General features: G+C 37.8%; 1 protein-coding gene across 2 annotated transcripts in view; it reads right to left on the bottom strand.

Annotated features, from left to right (window-relative positions):
• Positions 1–19,984, bottom strand: part of LOC124226385 (24-hydroxycholesterol 7-alpha-hydroxylase) — a 91,548-nt gene that overhangs the window by 53,869 nt on the left and 17,695 nt on the right. For both annotated transcript variants that reach the window (XM_046639610.1, XM_046639609.1), the window contains exons 6-7: positions 6,519–6,626; positions 1,596–1,686 (exon numbers count right to left, since the gene is read on the bottom strand). In XM_046639610.1, coding sequence (XP_046495566.1) covers positions 1,596–1,686; positions 6,519–6,626 — 199 coding nt within the window. The remainder of the gene's footprint in view (positions 1–1,595; positions 1,687–6,518; positions 6,627–19,984) is intronic.

The following is a 19,984-nucleotide window of genomic DNA, read 5'->3' as shown; positions in this document are numbered from 1 at the left end:
TTCCAGAGCTGCTACAACATCTTATGCATGAATTGATCTGAATTGCTTCTGTATAAACATGGCAAAAATGTTTGCTATTTTTAATAAATTGTTTTCAATCCTACAAGAGTCTTACAGACTGAAAGCACTGACATAGTATAGCTATTACACTGGTACTACTATTTCAAGGAGCACTTTTCTGTCAGAGGAGAACAATAGGTTGTAAAAATAAACCAGAATATAGAAAAAGAGAAAAGCCTTTGTCTTTCTCCATTAGAACTGTTTCAAGAGTTCAAGATTCAAGCACTGCAGAAATTTAGATTAATATAACACTTTTGTTGTGGCCTTTGGGTCAAACAGGCTTCCCACGTTTCCCCACCACCCCGATACCTACTCTTTTATTGCTAAAGACCAGGAGTTTGGAGAACCCTAAGTCAGGAGACGACTTTAGTAAGGAAATGGTAAGGAGGGTATATGACAATCCAGGGTGCCTTCCCTTGTATCATTTGCAGACATGCAGGCACGCAGATTTCCATGAGCTTCATAGACGTAAGCTCCACCAAGGAAACAGTCTTCTCTAATACTCACTAGTGCACCTCCAGAATCTAACTTGTTAGCACTGTCGGTACTCAATGATTCTAATGCTCACCATTTCTATGAGATGAGACCAGCACTGCTGATGAACACTCAGGTTCAGGGACAGTATGGCTTCAATAGTCATGTTGGTTAAGCCAATTTGCTTGTTTGTTTAACTCAAAAAGCAGCAGTAAAAAATTAAGAAAAAATTCCAAATAAAATATTTTCAGCAATCATGAAGGGGGGGCTACCCGTTAATTGGCATCATATCTTTTGTCCTACTATTATATTATTTTCTTCCAAGAAAACCAAGTCATTTATTCTTCTTTTTATATCAAAATACATAATTTAACATATTAAGGTTTTAAAAAATAACCCACTCCCAAATAGGTTAAATTATGTTAAATAAACAAGTGGTTGAGCTCTCTCCATTCAAGTTTATTTCTGCTTTTTAAAACAGATGACAATTGCAGAGTCCAAATCGAAACTAAGAAGTGCAAGGCAGTAATCCCTGTCTGCAGGTCCAAGCTCCAAATCTCTAACAATGGTAACTTTTAAAATAATGCCCTTGGCAGTGAAACCTTACCTGACATCCACACCCCAATAGTCATGTTATGTAATATATGGAATATGCACCATACTACTTTTCATAAGATCTGGGAAATCCTAAATTCCAAAACTATGGACTTGTAGCTCAGTTGAAATAAGGGGTCAAGAGGTTTGAAGAAAATACCTGCGTATATGTATATATTTATGTTAAAGTAGGGAAGTCAGGCAAATCACAATCTCTCTAGCATTTATTTCATGACTTGGAAAGTAAGGGGGTTAGCCTAGGTGACCTCGAAAATCCTTGACAATAAGTAAATTCTACGATTCTACCTGATCAATTCACATCCTGAAACACACAACAAATTGTGTTCAATTTTGGATTATGTTGAATTTCTCTAAAATTAGGGGCATTTAGCTTTTCCCACAACACGTGACAAGCATATATTATTCAAATTTCTCTTTAACTATGTAATTTAATTCAGATTTAATACCTGCTGCACCAAACACAGAAGATATGTCTTCCATAATGGTCCTGTAGATATTGGGATGAGAGAGGACAAATGCAATTGTCCAAAACGTAACCTTAAAAAGAAAAATATGTATCAAACAACACAACTGTTTTTGAAAGTCAACAAAAGCATACTTAGTATTAGCCATAACGTTTAAAACAAACAAGGAAAATGTTTAAATTAAACTTAACAGCATGTGAGTAAAGGGGCCAGCCCCATGGCCCAGTGGTTAAGTCCACGTGCTCTGCTTTGGCGCCTGGGTTCGGTTCCAGGCACGGACCTACACCACTTGTCGGCAGCCGTGCTGTGGCAGTGACCCACATATGAAATAGAGGAAGACTGGCACAGATGTTAGCTTAGGACAAAAGTTCCTCAAGCAAATAGAGGAAGACTGGCAACAGATAGTGAGCTCAGGGCAAATCTTCCTCAGCAAAAAAAAAAAAGGTATGTTAGTAAAGAGCATCTTTGAAACTAGATTTTATAAACAAAAAAGATGTTATATATCTCTGAGAGTTCAAATCTATAATTTTATTTTCTCATTGTAGTTTAATATGTTGTTCATATAAATTAAACTATCTTTACTAAAAAATAAAGTGAAATTTTTTATTAATACACAATATAAAATATATAGGCATACACTAAATATTCAGAAACAACAAATTATGACACTGAGGAATGTCAATCCAAAACAAAACCATTTTTCAAGATTTAATTTCCTTGAAATACAAATGAATTAGCAAATCATATATTCTGCAAATGAAACACGGTGATTTTAAATAAGCCAAGAAACTATAATTGAAACTCACAAACTGAATTATAAGAATACTCAACATCAAAAATAGGGTCCTTCCACACCTGAATGTTACTGCACATGGCATACTTGCAAGTTCTCTCTCTAGACCAAACAAATATTTTTCATCTCTTTCCTCACTGTGGTATTATAAGATTCAAATTACACTGCTATACATCACAAAAATTAACTTCCACTAATTCAGGTAGATGTTCCTGTGTATATTTTTAGGTTACACTATAAAGGAAACCTGTATAAAATCATTAAAAGAAGCTTGGGTTTCTCTTTCATTTTTTTCTGTAAACATGTACTATGAAAGAGATTTCATCTGGGAAAATCAGTCCTGAAATGACAAGGACTATAGACATATGGTCAATATATTTACAATGTATGTAATACATATAACCTATTAAATTTATATTATTAAATTAATTATAATAAATTATTAATAACACAAAAACACAAGTCTTTTTGTCCCTGTTGTGAGGTGACTTTAAGTACCTTTAAATAAACCCGATACTCCCCTCTGTGGTCAAAAGAAGAAGAGCAACCGTCTGAAGGCAAGCACTCAGATAAGCCAAATTCTATACTGCTCGTTGTCTTTCCCTTTGTGACATTAAAACTGACAATGCAAGGATCAATATGGCACTGTTTACATAAACAAAGAGAACGGGAGACCCAGGGCCCTCCAAGCTGGACAGCCTCTTTCGGTGGCATTATCCAGATTATGACAGACTCACCCTGGAGATCACCTAGCTCATTCCTACAGAGAGGAAACGTGCTCAGATAGCCCCTTCTGTCCGCCCGCCCCGGCCCTTTCTACTGTTAGCTATAGACGGAAGTGCTGAATTACTGCATTTAATTAAAGACCACTCCATACTCAGTTCATCTTATTTAAAGAGTCAGGATTCACGTTGGGGGATAAAAATAGTTTGGAGAGAGTACACAGATTTTCAGTTACACAAAAGAGAGGTTTGGGGTTTTATTAACCAGTGCTAAATCAGAGTTATAGAGATTCACTAAAATTCAGTAGTACTTTTATGACAAACACAAGGAATTCAAATAAACTACAAGTGGCTGTACCATGGTCTTAGTTACCATTTTGAATGCTTATTTTCTTAAGAGATTTCTCTTCCAAAAATCTTTGTCTTCTACTTTAAAAACCAAACGACTTTTTTAAAAATGAAAGGCATGTAAAAGACAGTAAAGAGTAGATAAGAAGTTCATATATATTACTGAATCAACAAACAAGAGTGAGTGACCTGGGGTCTTTGTGCAGCCACATTTGGGAGAGGAGTTACGAACTGCTCCCAAAGTACCCGTTAGTATTTTGCTAAAGGGGTCAAGTCTATGCTGAGGGCTGTGCGAAAAGGAGAAGGGCCTCCCACTTCTCTGAACTTCTAAAGCAGCCACGACAGTCCCTTTCCATTGTTTTGGAGAGAGAAGAACCAACGTGAGAAGGGACGAGGAGGAAAGCTCTGCCACGCTGCGTCAGAGAGAAGATGAATTGAGGATGTTCTTCAGCATCATTTTTTTATCCATTCCAAAAATGGTTTAACAAATATGGATGGAGTCTCTATAAGACGTCAGATTCTCTTCTACCGATCGTGGTAAACACAAACACGTATAAGACTCAATTCTCGCCCAAAGAACTTTCACATCTAGTTGGGGATATGAGACACACACAGGAGAAAAACAGAGCTACAGGTACAGGCAATGGGGGGTACAGACAATAAATGCTGTGGGACTTAAGGGGAGGGTGGGATGAGGTGGGGTGGGGTAGTGGTCACTACTGAAAGTATTTAGAAAAAGCTTCAGAGAAGCAATAAAAAAGGTAAAATGTCAGCTTTGAAATTAGTTTTGGAAAAATGTTCTTAAAAAGTTCATTTGGCAGTCAGGAATCTCTTGGAAACTGGAAATGATTTTCCCACAGAAATAATTTCATGAGTTATGGTTAATGTCTTGGGCAAGTCCATCAAAATTCACCTAGACCACTAGGCTTCCTAGTGACCTGCGCCAAGCGCATCTGAAGCCTGAGCTCTGAGCTCCGTGAGACTTGAGGCGGAGCCCAGAGTAGGAGGGAAGACAAGAACATGATCCAGGCACCAAGACAGGACAGGCCCCACCACCCACACCTCTGGCAGGTTTTCAGCAGCCTTCTAGGCAGCGATGGGAGGTCACAGAAGCCAGGACAGCCACTCCCATCCCGGGACATTTGAATGGTCAAGTTGTGGAAGCCATGGCAGTCCATTATTAATAGGCCATTGACAATAATGATTGATTGAAACCATGGCATTACTTTCTATAAGGGAAGAAAGCTAATGTTTATGGAGTACCTACTTCGTGCTGGGACTATTAGCCACTTCCCATTTCTTAAAAATATAAGGCTCACAACTATCTTATCAGATAGATGACATTACCCCTATTTTATAGATGAGGACACTGAGGCTCAGAGAGGTTAAACAATTGGCCCATTGTCACCCAGCCCTGGCATCTGGCTTTGGACCTGACTCTAAAGCCTTTCCAGGGTCTCTGCCCACACACCAGCTGCCTCTTGGAAGTGCCAACAAGAGCCAGCAAGATGGAACTTTTGCTAATCATCAGACACTTCCTTTCTGAAATTAATGACTTAAATCCTTTCAGACCAGTGCCAGGAACAAATTCCACAGAACTGACTTCCCCTGCATCAGATCAATGGGGCTTTGTGTCTTTTTCTTCCAGGGGACCTTTCTAATGAGATCTTGAGAATTAATCCTGTGACAGGAGTGGCTGTTTTGTTGCTGCTTGGAGAGTTATTGTGATGTTTGGTTTTTAATTCTGCTATAGCTTAATCAGCTTCGAAGAAAACTGTATAAGGAAAAAATCAGATAATAATATTAGAGGTACGTAAAGAAGGGGAAAGGACTAGACTATTTTTACTCGCTTATGCCAGATGAAATACATATTCTAGAGGCCGACACACATTTCAACAGAGGCAAGAATTTCTATTTCTGCTCTTTATCCAATAAGTTTTACAACAGGTTAAAGGAAACTAGAATATCTGGACTTAGAAAGCCTTTCACAACCTTTCTAAGGGGAAGGAGAAGTAAATAATACTCGAATCCTTATTTCTATTTTTCGGAAGAAGAAAAAAAATGATCACATTTATTATTAGAAATGGGTTGAATTTTCCTGCTTAGTAGAAACCAATAAATAAAAAAGATTCACCCTTTAAGTTCTCAACTAATCTAAGTGAGGCTTAAGCTAACGTGAAATCCTTCTGACACGGGACCTCGGTGTGCACAGAATACGAAATGGCAGACAAATCTCATGGCTTTAATCTAGTTCACAACAGCTTTAAAAAGAAACAGTTAAAAAGTCTCTGCTCTCTTTACAAGTATTGTGAATTCCAATGTCACCAGCTCCACTCCTGAAAAGCTTACAGGACCAAGATGCCAAGTAATGCAAATGGGAACGATGCACAGAAGGAGAATGGGAATGCACGGGGAAGACAGAGAACTTTAATATTCATTGGTGTCACTTGGGTTTATCTCGCTGAATCCTTACAACAACCTTGTGGAGAAATGGGAGTTACCATTTATTAAGCACTCAAGTCCTACTAGGAGTTTTATTATTCCCTTTTCATCAGTAAGGAAATGGAGGTTCAGAAAGCTGGAGTTACTTCCATGAGATTCTATCGCTACGGCTGGAGATAATCTGGATTCAAGCCCGATCTCTCTGAAACTATCCGTTTGCCTCCTCTCTCCCTACTAAAAGGTCGGGGTCAAGTCTTATTCATCTTTGCAGCACCAACACAAAGCATGTTGCCTGACACACAAAGTGCTCCACGAGCAGGTGTTGCCACCTGGCCCCACAGTGCAAGCTTTCCCCTTATGTGACACGGGGCCTTTCAGAGGGCAGACTTCCCTTCTGATCTCTGCTTGGCCTCCTTTGTCATCTTATCAGATTTCATTAGGCATTCAATTTTGTTTTTCTATTTCACAACCAAATCCACTGCAGTCTTCTCTTCTCCATAATAAGAAGTTAGAAGACTGAAAGAAAGGAAGAAAAATGAAGAGAAAAATTCAAAGTACAGTAGAACAGAAATGTAACTCTTATTTTACTACTATACTTACAGGGACAGCATTGGACAGAGCAGCCCAAAGTAGTAAGAGTCCATAATTGGGTTGGTTTTGTTCATTTTTTTCCATCTCTATGATGTTCATCATAGCCTGTACGACTGTCTGTTTAAAAGAAATAAATATTGTCAAACCACAGCTACGCAACAAAGACTGATGCTAATAAACAAAGACCATGCACTGCTTTATTCTTCTTTTCTTTTTAAAGATTGGCTCTGAGCTAACATTCACTGCCAATCTTTTTTTTCCCTTCTTCCCAAAGCCCCCCAGTACATAGTTGTATATTCTAGGTGTAGGTCCTTCTGGTTCTGCTATGTGGGACGCTGTCTCAGCATGGCTTGATGAGCGGTGCTATGTCTGTGCTCAGGATCCAAACCAGTGAAACCCTGGGCCACGGAAGCTGAGCACACGAACTTAACCACTTGGCCACGGGTCCGGCCCCTCTTTTCTTTATTGGAAATAATGTCTAAAATATTATTCTTGCCATTCCTAGGTTTGCAGTTTGAGGCATGATAAGGGATTTACATCCTGAGTGGGTGTATAGTAATTAGGAGTAGGGACTCTGGAGCTCAACTCCCTAACTACATTGGTTCAAATCCTGGCTTTTTTCTTCCAAAGACTTTATTTTTTTAGAGCAGTTTTAGGTTTACAATAAAATTGAGAGGAAGTTACAGAGATTTCCCATATAACCCTTACCTTCATACATGCATAGCCTTCCTTGTTATCAACATCACTTACCAGAAGAGTAAATTTTTTACCAAGGAGGAACCTACATTGACACATCAAAGTCACCTAAGGTCCATAGTTTACCCAAGGGTTCACTTTTGGTGTTATAAATTCTATGGGTTTGGACAAACGCATAATGACATATATCCATCATTACAATGTCATACAGAGTATTTTCACTGCCCTAAAAATCCTCTATGCTCTTCCTATTCCTCTCTACCCTCTCCCTGACAACCACGGATTGTTTTACTGTCTCCATAGTTATGCCTTTTCCAGAATGTCATGTAGTTGGAAGCATACGGTATGTAGCCTTCTCAGGTTGGCTTCTTTCTCTTAGTAATATGCATTTATGGTTCCTCCATGTCTTTTCATGGTTTAATAGCTCACTTCTTTTTAGTGCTGAATAATATTCCAGTCTCTGGATGTACTATAGTTTATTCATTTACCTAGTGAAGGGCACATTAGCTGCTTCCAAGTTTTGGCAATTATGAATAAAGCTGCTATAAACATCCATATGCAGGTTTTTTGTGTGGACATAAGTTTTCAAATAATTTGAGCAAATACAAAGAAGTGTGATTGCTAGACTGTATGGTAAGAGCATGTTTCCTTTTGTAAGAAACAACCAAAGTGTCTTCCAAAATGTCTATCATTTTGCATTCCCACCAGCAATGAATGAAAGCTCCTGTTCCTCCACATCCTCATCAGCATCTGGTGTTGTCAGTGTTCCAGATTCTGGCCATTCTAATAGCTGTTTAGTAGTATCTTATTGTTGTTTTAATTGATGGATATATGTCATTTCCCTGATGAAATATGATGTGGAGCATCTTTTCATATGTTTATTTGCCACCTGTATATTCTTTAACAAGGTGACCATTAAAGTCTTTGGCCCATTTTTTGATTGGGTTGTTTGTTTTCTTATTGTTGAATTTTAACTGTTCTTTGTATACTTTAGATAACGGTTCTTTATCAGATGAGCCTTTTCCAAATATTTTCTCCCAGTCTAGGTTGTCTTCTAATTCTCTTGATATTGTCTTTCACAGAACAGTTTTTAATTTTAATGAAGTCCAGCTTATTAATAATTTCTTTCATGGATTGTGTCTTTGGAGTTATATGTAAAAAGGCACCCCCATACCCAAGGTCAAGTAGGTTTTCTCCTACATTATCTTCCAGTAGTTTAATACTTTTGCATTTTACATTTAGGTCTATGATCCATTTTGAGTCAAATTTTGTAACAGATGTAAAGTTTGTGCCTAGATTTTTTTTTTGCATGTGGCTGTCCAGTTGTTTCAGCACTACTTGTTGAGGGGTCTATCTCTTTTCCATTATATTGCCTTTGAACCTTCGTCAAAGATCAGTTGATTATATTTAAGTGGGTCTATTTCTGGGCTCTCTATTCTCTTTCATTAATCTATTTGTCTATTCTTTTGCCAATGCCACACTATCTTGATGACTGTAGTTTTATAATAACTCTTCAAGTCAGGCATTGTCACTCCTTTGAAAAACTTTGTTCTCTTTCAATACTGTCTTGGCAATTTTGGGTCTTTTGCCTCTCCATATAAACTTTAGAATCAGCTTGTCGATATCCATGAAATAACTTGCTGGAATTTTGATTGGGATTGCATTGAATCTATAGATCAAGTTGGGAAGAACTGACATCTTGACAATGTTGAGACCTCCTATCCATGAACATGGAATATCTCTCCATTTATTTAGTTCTTTTATTGTATTCATCACAGTTTTTTTAGTTTTCCTCATATAAATCTTATATATATATATTATTAAATTTATTCCTAAGAATTTCACTTTTGGAGGTGCTAATGTAAATGGTAAAGTGTTTTTAATTTCACATTCCACATGTTCATTATTGATATATAGGAAAGCAATTAACTTTTGTATATTAACATGGTATCCTGCAACCTTGCTATAATTGCTTATTAGTTCCAGTAGTTTTTTTGTTGATTCTTTTGGATTTACTACATATAGACCATGTCATCTGTGAACAAAGATGGTTTTGTGTCTTCCTTCCCAATCTGTATAACTTTTTTATTTCCTTTTCTCGCTTTATTGCATTAGCAAGGACTTTCAGTATTATGTTGAAAAGGAGTGGTGAGAGGGGACATCATTGCTGAAGGGCTTCTAGTACTAACTTCCAATGTGTGTGGAGGGGGGTTTCACACACCAGTAGGCAATTCTCAGGACACCAGCTGGGCGTCCTATAACTCAACTCAATTCAATTCAATTCTGACACTATCTACTCAGAGATAGCATCAGGTTCCAAAGGTTAATGGCTGAGGCCTACAAGACTGGGCCCTCTCACCCCCTCAGATGTGAGTTGCAAGCTCACATTATTACCTGTGCTTCTGACTGACTAGTTACAGATGGGAGGTTCCAATGACCCACTCCTTGGATTTCAGATGCCAGTAGAAATTCCAGGTTGTTGGCTGTACTTCTGACCAACTGGCTATATAAATCAGAGACTCCCACAACTTCCTCCTCAGATTTGATTAATTTGCTAGAGTGGCTCACAGAAATTAGAAACATTTTACTTACTGGATTACTGGTTTATTATAAAAGGATACTATAAAGGATATTATAAAGGATATAGATGAACATCCAGATGGAAGAGTTATGTAGGGCACATAGGGGGAAAGGGTCCTTAGCTTCCATGCTTTCTCTGAGCACACCACTCTCCCCAAATCTCCATGTGTTCACTAACCCAGAAGCTCTGTGAACCCTGTCCTTTTGAGTTTTTATGGAGGCTTCATTATGCAAGCATGATTGATTAAATCATTGGCCACTGGTGACTGATTCATCCTCCAACCCCTTGCCCATCTCCCAAGGTCAGGGTATGGAACTGAAAGTTAGAACCCTCTAATAACATGATTGGTTCCTCTGGGAGTTTTCCCCCATCCTTAAATGACCTAGGGGCATTTCAAAAGTTATCCAATTAATGTAACAAGAGACACATTTATAGCTCTCATCACTTAAGAAATTCCACCCCAGGTGGTTGGGAATATAAGCCACAGCAAACTTGTGTCCCTGGCTATCTCAAATAGCCACACAGGGGACCTGCCCCAGCCTTCCAATGCCTGAAAGGATTGTTTGCTGCCATGCCTGGGGCGCCAGCCCCACCCATCTGCACTCCTGAGAGACTGACAACAGCCTCATCCTGCAAGGAGCCACACACAGAAGGCCTGCAGGGTTTGTGAGCCCCTGAGCCTAGCAACCAGCCATGCTGGGGGCCTGATTTACTTAACAGCAAAACAACAGAAGTTCTGTGCTATCAGACCTTGCAGCCAGGCATGCAGGGGCTTGCCTTGCCCAATAAAGTGACTAAAGTGACCATAGCAACTACACGTGGCTGAGCCTTACAACCAGGCAGCCTTGAGGCCAGCCTAGCTTACCCATGTGCCCACAACAAGAGCAACCTTGCCACAACAGAAGGATATACATAGACCATACAGGGGCCATTCCTGGAACATTTGGAATGGGTGAAAAGTGGGAAGCACATTGCTGGGCCCCATAAGGCATCTTTCAAATAAGGTCACATTTCCAAGATTGGGAGACATAGCTGATCTACCTAATACAAAGATACAAGCACAGAGAAGTAGGAAAAATGAGGAGACAAGAAGATATGTTCAAATAAGGGAAGAGGACAAATCCTCAGAAAAAAGAACTAAATGAAATGGAGATAAACAATCTACTTGATAAAGAGTACAAACTAATAATTATAAGGATACTCCATGATCTGGGGAGAACAACACAGTGATAATTTCAACAAAGATTTGGAAAATATAAAAAAAACCTATCCGAACTGAAAAATACAATAATGGAATGAAAATTTACTAGAGAGAATCAACAGCAGAGGAGACAACACAGAAGTATGGTCAGTTATCTGGAAGAAAGAGTAGAAGAAATTACCCAAGTTGAACAGAAAAAAGAAAAAAAGAATTTTAAAGAATGAGGATAGTCTAAGAGATCTCTGGGACAACATCAAGTGTACTAACATCCATATTATAGGTGTCCCAGAAGAAGAGGAGAGGAACAAAGGGGAAGAGGACCTATTTGAAAACATAATAGCTAAAAACTTCCTTAACCTAAGGAAGGAGACACACATCTAGGTACAGGAAGCACAGAGAACACCAAACAAGCTGAACCCAAAGAGGCCCACACCAAGACACATTATAATTAAAATCTCAAGAATTGAAGAAAAAGAGAGAGTCCTAAAAGCTGCCAGAGAAGGAAACAAGTTACACACAAAAGAAACCCCATAAGGCTATCAACTGACTTCTCAGCAGAAACCTTACAAGCTGGAAGGGAGAGCATGATATATTGAAAGTGCTGAAAGGAAAAAACTTACAGCCAAGAACACTTTACTTGGCAAGGTTATCATTCAGAATGGAAGGAGAGCATATATATCTTTACACATTCATGTTTTCTTGTTCTTTGGATAAATACCCAGCTGTGGAATACCTTGGTCATACAGTAGTTCTATTCTTAATTTTTTGAGGAATCTCCATACTGATTTCTATAGTGGTTGCACCAGTTTACTTTCCCACCAGCAGTGTATGAGGGTTCCCTCTTCTCCATATCCTCTCCAACACTTGTTATTTCTTGTCTTGTTAAGTATAGCCACTCTGACGAGCATGAGGTGATATCTCATCATAGTTTTGATTGAATTTCCCTAATAATTAGTGATGTTGAACATCTTTGCATGTGCCTGTTGGACATCTGTACAACTTCTTTGGAAAAATGTTCAGATCTTTTGCAGCATTATTCACAATAGCCAAGACTTGGAAACAACTTAAGTGCCCATCAAGGGATGAATGGGTAAAGATGTGGTATATATACACAATGGAATACTAGTCAGCCAGCTATAAAAAAAGATGAAATCTTGCCATTTATGACAACGTGGCTGGACCTTGAGGGAATTATACTAAGTGAAATACGTTAGAAGGAGAAAGTCAAACACTGTATGACCTCACACATAAGTAGAAGATAAAAACAACAACAAACAAACAAACACAGATACAGAGTTTAGATTGATGGTTGCCAGAGGGGAAGGTGGGAGGGAGGAGGGCAAAAGAGGTGACAGGGCACATGTGTAAGGTGATAGATGGTAATTAGCCTTTGGGTGGTGAACATGATGAAATCTACACATAAACTGAAATATAATGATGTACATCTGAAATGTATATAATGTTATAAACCAATGTTACCTCAATAAAAAGAAAACATTTAAAAATAATTTTACGGGGCCAGCCCAGTGGCACAGCAGTTAAGTTCACACATTCCGCTTTTGCAGCCCGGGGTTCACCAGTTTGGATCCCAGGTGCAGAGCTACACACTCCTTGTCAAGCCATGCTGTGGTAGGCATCTCACATATAAACTAGAGGAAGATGGGCATGGCTGTTAACTCAGGGCCAGTCTTCCTCAGCAAAAAAGAGGAAGATTGGCAGCAGGTGTTAGCTCAGAACTAATCTTCCTCAAAAAAAAAATTTTTTTTTTAAGAATGGAAGGAGAAATGGAGAGTTTTCCAGACAAGCATAAACTATAGGAGTTTATCACCTCTAAACTTGCCTTATAAGAAATGTCAAAGGGACTTATTTAACTGGAAAAGAAAAGATCATAAATAGGAACGAGAAGATTATCGAAGAAAAAATATCATTGGTAAAGGCAAATATACAGTAAAAGTAGTAGATCAATCACCTATAAAGCTAGTAAGAAGGTCAAAAGACAAAAGTAGTAAAAATATCTGTCTCCATGATAAGAGGATAAGGGATACACACATACACACACAAAAGAGGTTAAATATGATATCAAAAACATAAACTGTTGAGGGAGAGGAGTAAAAATGTAGGGCTTTTAATAAGAGGTGAAACTTAAAAGATCATTGACTTAATATAGATTGCTATTTACATAGCTTACTATATATGAACCTCACGGTAATCACAAACCAGGAACCTATAATAAATACACAAAACAAAGAGAAAGGAACCCAAACATAATACTAAAGAGAGCCATCAGATCAAAACGGAAGAGAGCAAGAGAAGAAGAAAGGAACAGAGAAGAATTACTAAAACATCCAGAAAACAAGTAAGGAAATGGTAATAAATACATACTTATCAATAGCTACTTTAAATGTGAATGGACTAAATGTTCCAATCAAAAGACATAAGGGGGCTGAATGGATAAAAAAGTAAGACCCATATATATATGTGAAGGGATGAAAAAAGATACTTCATGCAAATGGTAACAAAAAGAAAGCTGGGGTTGCAATACTTATATCAGGCAAAATGGACTTTAACACAAAAGCTGTAACAAGAGAAAAAGAAGGGCACTACATGATAAAGGGAATGATTCAACAAGAGGAAAAAACACTTGTGAATATCTATACCCCGAACAAAGAAGCACCTAAATGTATAAAGCAATTATTAATAGACATAAAAGGAGAAATTGACAATAACACAATAATGGTAGGAGACTTCAGTGCTCCACCTACATCAATGGATAGATGATGCAAACATAAGATCAATAAGGAAACATTGGCCTTAAATGATGCATTAGACCAGATGGACTTAGTACATACATGCTGAACATTTCATTCCAAAATTGCAGAATACACATTCTTTTCAAATGCAAATGGAGTCTTCTCCAGGATAGATCACATATTAGGCCAACAAAACAGTCTCAATAAATTTAAGAAGACTGAAATAATACCGAGCATCTTTTCTGACCACATCAGTATGGAATGAGAAATCAACTACAAGAAGACAACTAGAAAAGCTAAAAATATGTGGAGATTAAACAAAATGCTATTGAATAACTACTGAATCAACGAAAAAATTAAAGGAGAAATAAAAAAATACATGGAGACAAATGAAAATGAAAATATGACATACTAAAATTTAGGGGATACAGCAAAAGCGGTACTAAGAAATCAGTTTATAGCAATACAGGCCTACCTCAAAAAACAAGAAAAATCTCAAATAAAAAATAAAACAGTACACCTAAAGGAACCAGAAAAAGAAGAACAAAGAAAGACCAAAACCAGGAGAAGGGAGTAAATAATAAAAATCAGAGTGGAAATAAATGAAATAGAGACAGAAAAAAATCAGTGAAACCAAGAGCTAGTTCTTTGAAAAAGGTAAACAAAATTGACAAACTTTAGCTAGGCCCACTGAGAAAAAAAGAGAGAAGGCTCAAATAAATAAAATCAGAAATTAAAGAGGAGAAATTACAATGGACACCACAGAAATACAAAAGATTATAAGAGAATACTATGAAAAGCTATACACCAACAAATTGGATAATAGCAATCAAAAGCCTCCCAAAAGACAAAAGTTCAGGACCAGATGGCTTCCCTAACAAATTCTACCAAACATCCAAAGAACACTTAATACCTATTCTTCTCAAACTCTTCCAAAAATTTGAAGAGGAAGGGATGCTTTCTAACTGATGCTATGAAGCCAACATTATCCTGATACCAAAACCAGACAAGGACAGCACACAAAAAAGAAAATTACAGGTCAATACCACTGATGAACATAGATGCAAAAATCCTCAATGAAATACCAACAAATTGAATATAATACATTAAAAAGATCATATACCATGATCAAATGGGTTTATTCTAGGGGTGCAAGGATGGTTCACTATCCACAAACCAATCAACGTGATACACCACATTAACCAAATGAAGAATAAAAATCACATGATCATCTCAATAGGCGCAGAGAGCATTTGACAAGATACAGCATCCATTTATGATAAAAACTCTGAATAAAATAGGTGTAGAAGGAAAGTATCTCAACATAATAAAGGCCATATATCACAAACCCACAGCTAACATCATATGCAACAGTGAAAAACAGAAAGCTATCCCTTTAAGAACAGGAATAAGACAAGGATGCCCACTTCTGCCACTATTATTTAACATAGTATTGGAAGTCCTAACCAGAAAAATCAGGCAAGAAAAAAAAATAAAACAGATTCAAATTGGAAAGGAAGAAGCAAAACTTTCACTATTTGCAGATGACGTGATTATATATAGAGAAAATTGTAGAAAGAATAAACCAAAAAACTATTAGAAATTATCAACAAATATAGTTTCAGGGTATAAAACCAACATACAAAAATCAGTTGCATTTTGGGGCTGACCCCGTGGCCGAGTGGTTAAGTTCGTGCGCTCCGCTGCAGGCGGCCCAGTGTTTCGTTGGTTCGAATCCTGGGCGCGGACATGGCACTGCTCATTAAACCACGCTGAGGCAGCGTCCCACATGCCACAACTAGAAGGGCCCACAACGAAGAATATACAACTATGTACTGGGGGGGCTTTGGGGAGAAAAAGGAAAAAAAATAAAATCTTAAAAAAAAAAATCAGTTGCATTTCTATACACTAATAATGAAATAGCAAGAAGAGAAATTAAGAATACAATGCTATTTACAATTGCAACAAAAAGAATAAAATGCCTAGGAATAAATTTAACCAAAAATGCGAAAGACCTGTATACTGAAAACTATAAAACATTGTTAAAAGAAATTGAAGACACAAAGAAATGGAAAGATATTCTGTGCTCATGGATTGGAAGAATTAACACAGTTAAAATGTGCATACTTCCTAAAACAAACTACAGATTCAGTGCAATCCCTACCAAAGTCCTAACGACAATTTCACAGAAATAGAACAAAGAATCCTAAAATTTATATGAAACAACAAAATACCCCAAATAGCCAAAGGAACACTGAGAAAAAAGAACAAAGCTGGAGGTATCACACACCCTGATTTCAAAATGTACCACAAAAGCTATAGTAATGAAAACAGCATGTTACTGGAACAAAAACAGGCACACAGATCAATGGAATAGAATCGAAAACCCAGAAATAAACACACACACCTAGGGACAGTTAATTTTTGACAAGGGAGCCAAGCACATACACGGAGAAAGGAAAGTCTCTTCAATAAATGTTAGGAAAACTGGACAGCCACTTGCAAAAGAATGAAAGTACACCATTATCATATACCATACACAAAAATTAACTCAAAATGGATTAAAGACTTGAATGTAAGACCTGAAACCATAAATTCGAAAAGAAAATATAGGCAGTACACTCTTCGACATCAGTCTTAGCACCATCTTTTTGAACACCGTGTCTCACCATGCTAGGGAAACAAAAGCAAAAATAAACAAATGAGACTATATCAAACTAAAAAGCTTCTGCACAGCAAAGAAAACCATCAAAACAAAAAGACAACCTAACAATTGGGAGAAGACATCTGAAAATCATATATCTGATAAGAGGTTAATATTAAAAATATATAAAGAGCTCATACAACTTAACAACAAAAAAGCAAACAACCCAATTAAAATATGGGGAAAGGATCTGAACAGATATTTTTCCAAAGAAGATATACAGATGGCCAACAGGCACATGAAAAGATGCTGAACATCACTAATTATTAGGGAAACACAAATCAAAACTACAATAAGATATCACCTCACACCCGTCAGAATGGCAATAATTAACAAGACACAGTATTAATCACAGTAGGCAAGACTTGGAAACAACCTAGGTGCCCATCACTGGATGAATGGATAAAGAAGATGTGGTATATACACCCAATGGAATATTACTCAGCTGTGAAAAAAAAAAAAGATGAAATCTCGCCAATTGCCACAACATGGATGTACCTTGAGGATATTATGCTAAGCAAAATAAGTCAGACAGAGAAAGACAAATCCCAAATGATTTCACGCATAAGTGGAAGATAACAAACATAAACACAGAGATTAGATTGGTGGTTACTAGAGGGGAAGCGTGGTGGGAGGAGGGCTAAAGGGGTGATAAGGCACTGATGGATGGTCATTAGTCTTTGGGTGCCGAACATGATCTAGTCTACACAGAAATCAAAATATAATGAAGTACACGTGAAATTTATATAATGCGATAAACCAATACTACCTCAATAAATAAACAAAATAGAAAGTAAATAAAAAATAAAAACTCAAAGAAAAAAATAAATATTGCACTCCATTCTCTTTTTGCTTGCATGATTTCTAAGAAGTCAGATGTAATTCTTATCTTTGTTCCTCCATAGTTATGTTTTTTTCCTTCTGGCTTCTTTCAGGATTTTTTTCTTTATCTTTGATTTTCTATAATTTAAAAATTGATATGCTGAGGTGTAGTTTTCTGGCAGTTACTTGCTTGGTATTCTCTGAGCTTTCTGGATTTGTGGTTTGGTGTCTGAAACTAATTTGGGGAAATTCTCAGTCCTTATTATATCAACTATTTCTTCTGTTCCTTTCTCTCTTTCTTCTTCCGGTATTCCCATCCATGTATGTTACACCTCTTGTGGTTCTCCCACAGCCCTTGGATATTTTGTTCTATTTTTTTTAGCCTTTGTTCTCTTTGCTTTTCAGTTTTTGCAAATTTAACTGATATATCCTCTAGCTCAGAAATTCTCTCCTCAGCTGTGCCCAGTCTATTAATAAGACCATCAGAGGCATTCTTCATTCCTGTTACAGTGTTTTTTTATCTCTAGTGTTCATTTGATTCTTTCTTAGGATTTCCATCTCTGCTTACACTGTCCATTTGTTCTTGCATGCTGTCTGCTTTATCTGTGGGAGCCCTCAGTATATTAATCACGCTGTTTTAAAGTCCCCGTCTGATAATTCCAAAATACCTGCCACATTCTGATGCTTGCTCTGTCTCTTAAAACTCTGTGCTTTTTTTTTGCCTTTTGGTATGCCTCATAATTTTTTCTTGATATTCAGACATGTTGCACTGGGTAAAAGGAACTGCTGTAAATAGACCTTTAGTAATGTGGTAGTGAGGTGTGAGGGGAAGAGAAGCATTCTACAGTCCTATAATTTACGTCTCAGGCTTTCAGTGAGTCTGTGCCTCTGGACTGTGAACGTCACAAGTGTTTCTTAGTTTTTTTCTCCGTCCTCGGGTGGGACAGGATGGCTGAAGCTAGGTATTTCCCTTCCCCAGGTCACTGAGGCTGTTAATACTCCAGCACGTTAAGCTCTGGTTACCAGGTTCCCCCTAAGGCAGGCCTTGTTAAGAACAGAGCGCTCTGGCATATTTCAAACTGGTTCCTTTTCTCCTCCCACGGTCAGAAGCACAGGGGATTTTTCTCCAGTATTTACTATGGGAACCTGATCAAGCTCCTATAGTTAAGTCTTACAATATCGTGGAGGTGCCCCTATGACCGGGTCCTCTTGGAGTTTTTAACTCTGAGAATTCCGCATTGAGCCTCCAGCAGTTCATTAACTACCGTTCGGGTTTTCCTACCCTGCACCAGTTCCCACGGCAGCTTCTGCTCTTGAGTCTCTGCTCTGGGAAGCATCAACTTCCTGTATTTGTCTGTTGGTCTCCCCAGTCTTGGAGGCAGTGGTTTGCCCTGTGACCCCTCTCTGTTCTGGATCCAAGAAGAATTGTTGATTCTTTGGTCTGTTCAGCTTTTCACTTGTTGTTAGGATGGAGTGACAACTTCCAAGACCCTTATATGTAGAACTGGAACCTGGCTTAGTTATCTAAGAGCTGGGTAACTTGAACAGGTTACTTTAAGCTATCTGTGTCTCAATTTCCTCATCTATAAAATAGTCATAATACGGTACCTACCTCATAGGACAGTTGTGACATTTAAATGAGTTACTACCCATAAAGTACTTAAAACCAAACTTAGTACATAATACCATTTTGACAAATGCTTTTATCTTAAAAAATTTTGTTTGATAAACCTCTGCTCTTAGGAAAATGCAGGCAACACAGAAACACCGATCTCTGGAGCATTCAGGGAAGACATTACCCCCACGTGCAATGCAGATTCTCAGCCTATACACCGTAGGAGAGAGAATTGCTAAGCCAGTGTATTATAAATACTGCAATACTTGAAAACCATGCAGAGAACTGACATTTGTCTTGAACTGTGCCAAGTCAGATCAGGGCCCCATCAAAGGCCACCTACTATGCTTGCTCTCAGGTCATCATACAAACTCCATGAAGGCATTTTCTTCATTGGACGGTTTCCCCAGATTTGCCTTTGCCAATGGTCATTTCCCATCACAAGGAAGAAATACAGACACTATAACATTTTCATTAAGTTACTCGTACACTTTGAATCTTAAATAACTCAGGTTTAGGTGACAGAAATAAGGGTAGCTCATGTCTAGTCATTGCTTGCTAAGGCAAGTACTTTATATATTTAACCACTCAATCCTCACCAAGAAGTAGATACTATTATCTTCACCACTCTATATTTGAGGAAACTGAAGCATAATTAAGCTGGGGAACTTTGCCAGGGACATATGGCTTGTGGGTGGTTGAGCTGGGATCAAACCCTGTGAGCCTGGCCCTGCCTCCAGAGCCCACACTCTTCCACTACACTCTACTGTCCTGTTAGAGACACAGCCCATAACTCATGGGTTAAGAATTAGGACAAATGCAGTATACCATAATGTAGTAGTTTTTCTTTAGATCCTATGACACAGAAAATAACGATGAAACTGTGTCAAAGAAATTACATGATGAGAGACTATTGCTGTTATTTACTAAGGCATGTAATGTTTCATAAGTGATTAACCACTCTAATGCCAAGATTTCTGGTTTTAATAATCCCAAGTTTCCTGGGTATTAAAGTTGTTATGAAAAATAAATGAACAATGAATTTGTGAAATGTGTAACACTATGCCTAGCACAGAGTAAGCACCCCACAAATGTTAGTGGTCTCT

Source organism: Equus quagga, chromosome 15, assembly GCF_021613505.1.
Source record: "Equus quagga isolate Etosha38 chromosome 15, UCLA_HA_Equagga_1.0, whole genome shotgun sequence".
Classification (NCBI taxonomy): domain Eukaryota; kingdom Metazoa; phylum Chordata; class Mammalia; order Perissodactyla; family Equidae; genus Equus; species Equus quagga.
Note: the sequence above shows the minus strand (reverse complement) of the source record. Positions and strands in the feature narration are given on the sequence as shown.